The 2426-nt window shown below is 47.2% G+C and overlaps 1 protein-coding gene across 1 annotated transcript in view; it reads right to left on the reverse strand.

Moving 5' to 3' along the window:
• Positions 1–2099, reverse strand: part of LOC103744351 (C-type lectin domain family 2 member D11-like) — a 19871-nt gene extending 17772 nt beyond the window's left edge. Inside the window, exon 1 of the mRNA XM_008846102.3 lies at positions 2025–2099. Coding sequence (XP_008844324.1) covers positions 2025–2099 — 75 coding nt within the window. The remainder of the gene's footprint in view (positions 1–2024) is intronic.
• Between the last annotated feature and the right edge of the window lie 327 nt (positions 2100–2426).

A 2426-nucleotide genomic window follows, 5' to 3' on the forward strand; every position in this document is an offset into this window, starting at 1 on the left:
CTTGGGGCTGGGTTCTGATAGGGGGCAGGTTATCAGCTATGGAAGGATCAAAAGCAGAGTCAGAGGGGTATGGAGGAAGGAGAGGGGCAGAGGCCCCTGGAGGTTCAGGATCTGGTGAGACTGTCTTAGCCAGGAGGACCTGGTGGGAAGACCATTTGACACAGAGGGAGGGATTAGCACGGAGGTCAAGAAAGGCGTGGATGTAGGGTAATTCAGACCGCTTGCCGTTAAGCTGGCAGAATTTTTCCAAATCTTTTAAAATATTGAGGTTTAAGGTTCCAGTGTTTGGGCAAACAGAGTTATTATCTAGTTTGTACTGAGGCCAGGAAGTGATGCACAAGAATTTTAGGCATTTTGATCTGATCGTGTCAGATAGTCCTAGCTTCTTTAAGGATCTAAGAAGGCCGGCCAAAGGCTTGAGACCCTGAGATTTTGAGTGCTTGGTTCCCATAGCAACGGATTATGTAAAAAGCAAAGAGGAGTTAAAGACCTTAGCTGGTGGGTAGGGGAACAAAGAGGATCTTTTGCCCTGAGGGGACAGAGGCGGAGTCAGGAGTCAGAGCTGCAAGGAGTAGCTTACAGAGAAGAGAGAGAGAAAGAGAGAGAGAGAGAGAGAGAGAGAGAGAGAGAGAGAGGGAAAGTGAGAGAGAGAGAAAGCAGTAAGAGAAAGGTTGGCTTAGGTTACGTAAAAACAAGAATGAGAAGAATCAGGCAACAAAAGAAAAGGGTCCTTTTTGTTGGGGAGGGGGGAAGCTGCTGCTGTTTAGAACCCTAATAATGAGGAAGGTGATCAAGGACACACCACTTCTGGGAACACATCCACACAGATTTTTCTCCACACAGCCAGATGCTCAGCCCACAGAGAAGGCCCTGGAGGGGTCATGCAGGGTGATTCCTGGAGCAAGGGAAAGAAGCCAGGATCTGATGATCTCTGGCTCCTCCCCAAGTGCCCTGCTAGGCATATGGACCCTGGAGACCCCCCCACAGGGTGCCAGGCCATCCCCTGCCCCAGCCCACCCCAAGCACATAGGACCCCTAGAGTGCTGACCAGCTGGCACCAGGCTACAGACCAGCTGGCGCCTGTCTGCCTGTGTAAACTGAATTTCAGTTTCCATTTCCTGAGTTCATCAGAGCTCTGGTTTTCAGCCCTCCCTCCAGAGAGCCTTCAGAGCCAACCCTGACATAGTGATAAGGATCTCAGGAAAATACTTTCCCTTGTCCTAGGCCTGGGGTGGAATTTGAGGTGTTCTGGGAGCCCAAGGGGAGGCTAGGCTGAGCCAAACTCCTACCTGGGGCTGGACTACAGGGGCTTTATGTGTGACAAGGAAGTAAGCATGGGCACTTGTCACCTTCCATTTGCACAGACCCACAAAAGGAAAGCAGCAGCCCAGGAGTGAGCCTCACACTGCATGCAGCAAATTACTATTTGTTCTCTTCTTAAAACAGAAAATGGTACAGCTCAGTGCAGGATGTTGATAAGAGGGAAATGGGACATGAAAAGGATGGGCTATAAAGGTCTCTGTACTTTCCACTCAATTTTCCTGTTATTTTAGAACAGGCTTTTTAAAAGGAAGATGTTGTTGCTTTTTTTTTACCTACTTGTCTTGTTTGTTTTTATTTTCTTCGCCTTGTTTTTTGAGACAGGTTCTCCCTGAAGCCCCAGCTGGCCTGGAACTTGCTATGCAGAGCAAGGTGGTTTTGATCTCACAGAGATTTATCTGCCACTGCCTCTGCCTCTGCCTCTGCCTTCCAAATGGCAGGATTAAGGACTTGTGACACTACATCTGGCACTTAACTCATGAGTGTTTTACTTTCTGTTTTGATTAAAATTTGGAAGAAAGCTATCTATTCATAACATGCAAGTATGGTAATGCTTCATTATGAGTTATTAAGAATTTTTCAACTTTTGATTAAAAAATTTTTCAGAAATAGGGGTTCTTTAAGTATACTAGTTACTTTTCTGTTGCTGTGATAGAACACCACAATCAAGACAACTTATAAAAGAAAGAGTTTATTTGACTTACGGTTTCAGAGGGAGATTCATAATGGTGCGAAGGCACAGCAGGAGGCAGCTGGAGCCGAAGGTTGAGCACACCCATCTTCAAGCACAAGCAGGAAACAGAGAGGCAGAGCAAGTGTACCAGGGCTAAGAACGCTGACAGGCTGCTCTCAAAACAGGGCCTCAGTGATTTGCTGCTCCAGCAAGGCCACACCTCCTCAAAGTTAGCAAATGCCAAGAGCTGGTGACCAAGTATTCAAATACTTAGTTGGAGCCAATGGGAGACATTTCTCATCCAAACAACTACATTAAAGGTTTCAGGTGATCTCTTTCCTCTTCCCATCCCCATCCCTACCAACTACCCCAAACCTCCCTGTTAAGGTTCAGATATGCCCGCCCCCTCACCAACAGGGTCTTGAGGAGTTCT

The sequence above is a fragment of the Nannospalax galili genome, unplaced genomic scaffold (assembly GCF_000622305.1).
Source record: "Nannospalax galili isolate Female #2095 unplaced genomic scaffold, S.galili_v1.0 scaffold1603, whole genome shotgun sequence".
NCBI classification, from domain to species: Eukaryota; Metazoa; Chordata; class Mammalia; order Rodentia; family Spalacidae; genus Nannospalax; species Nannospalax galili.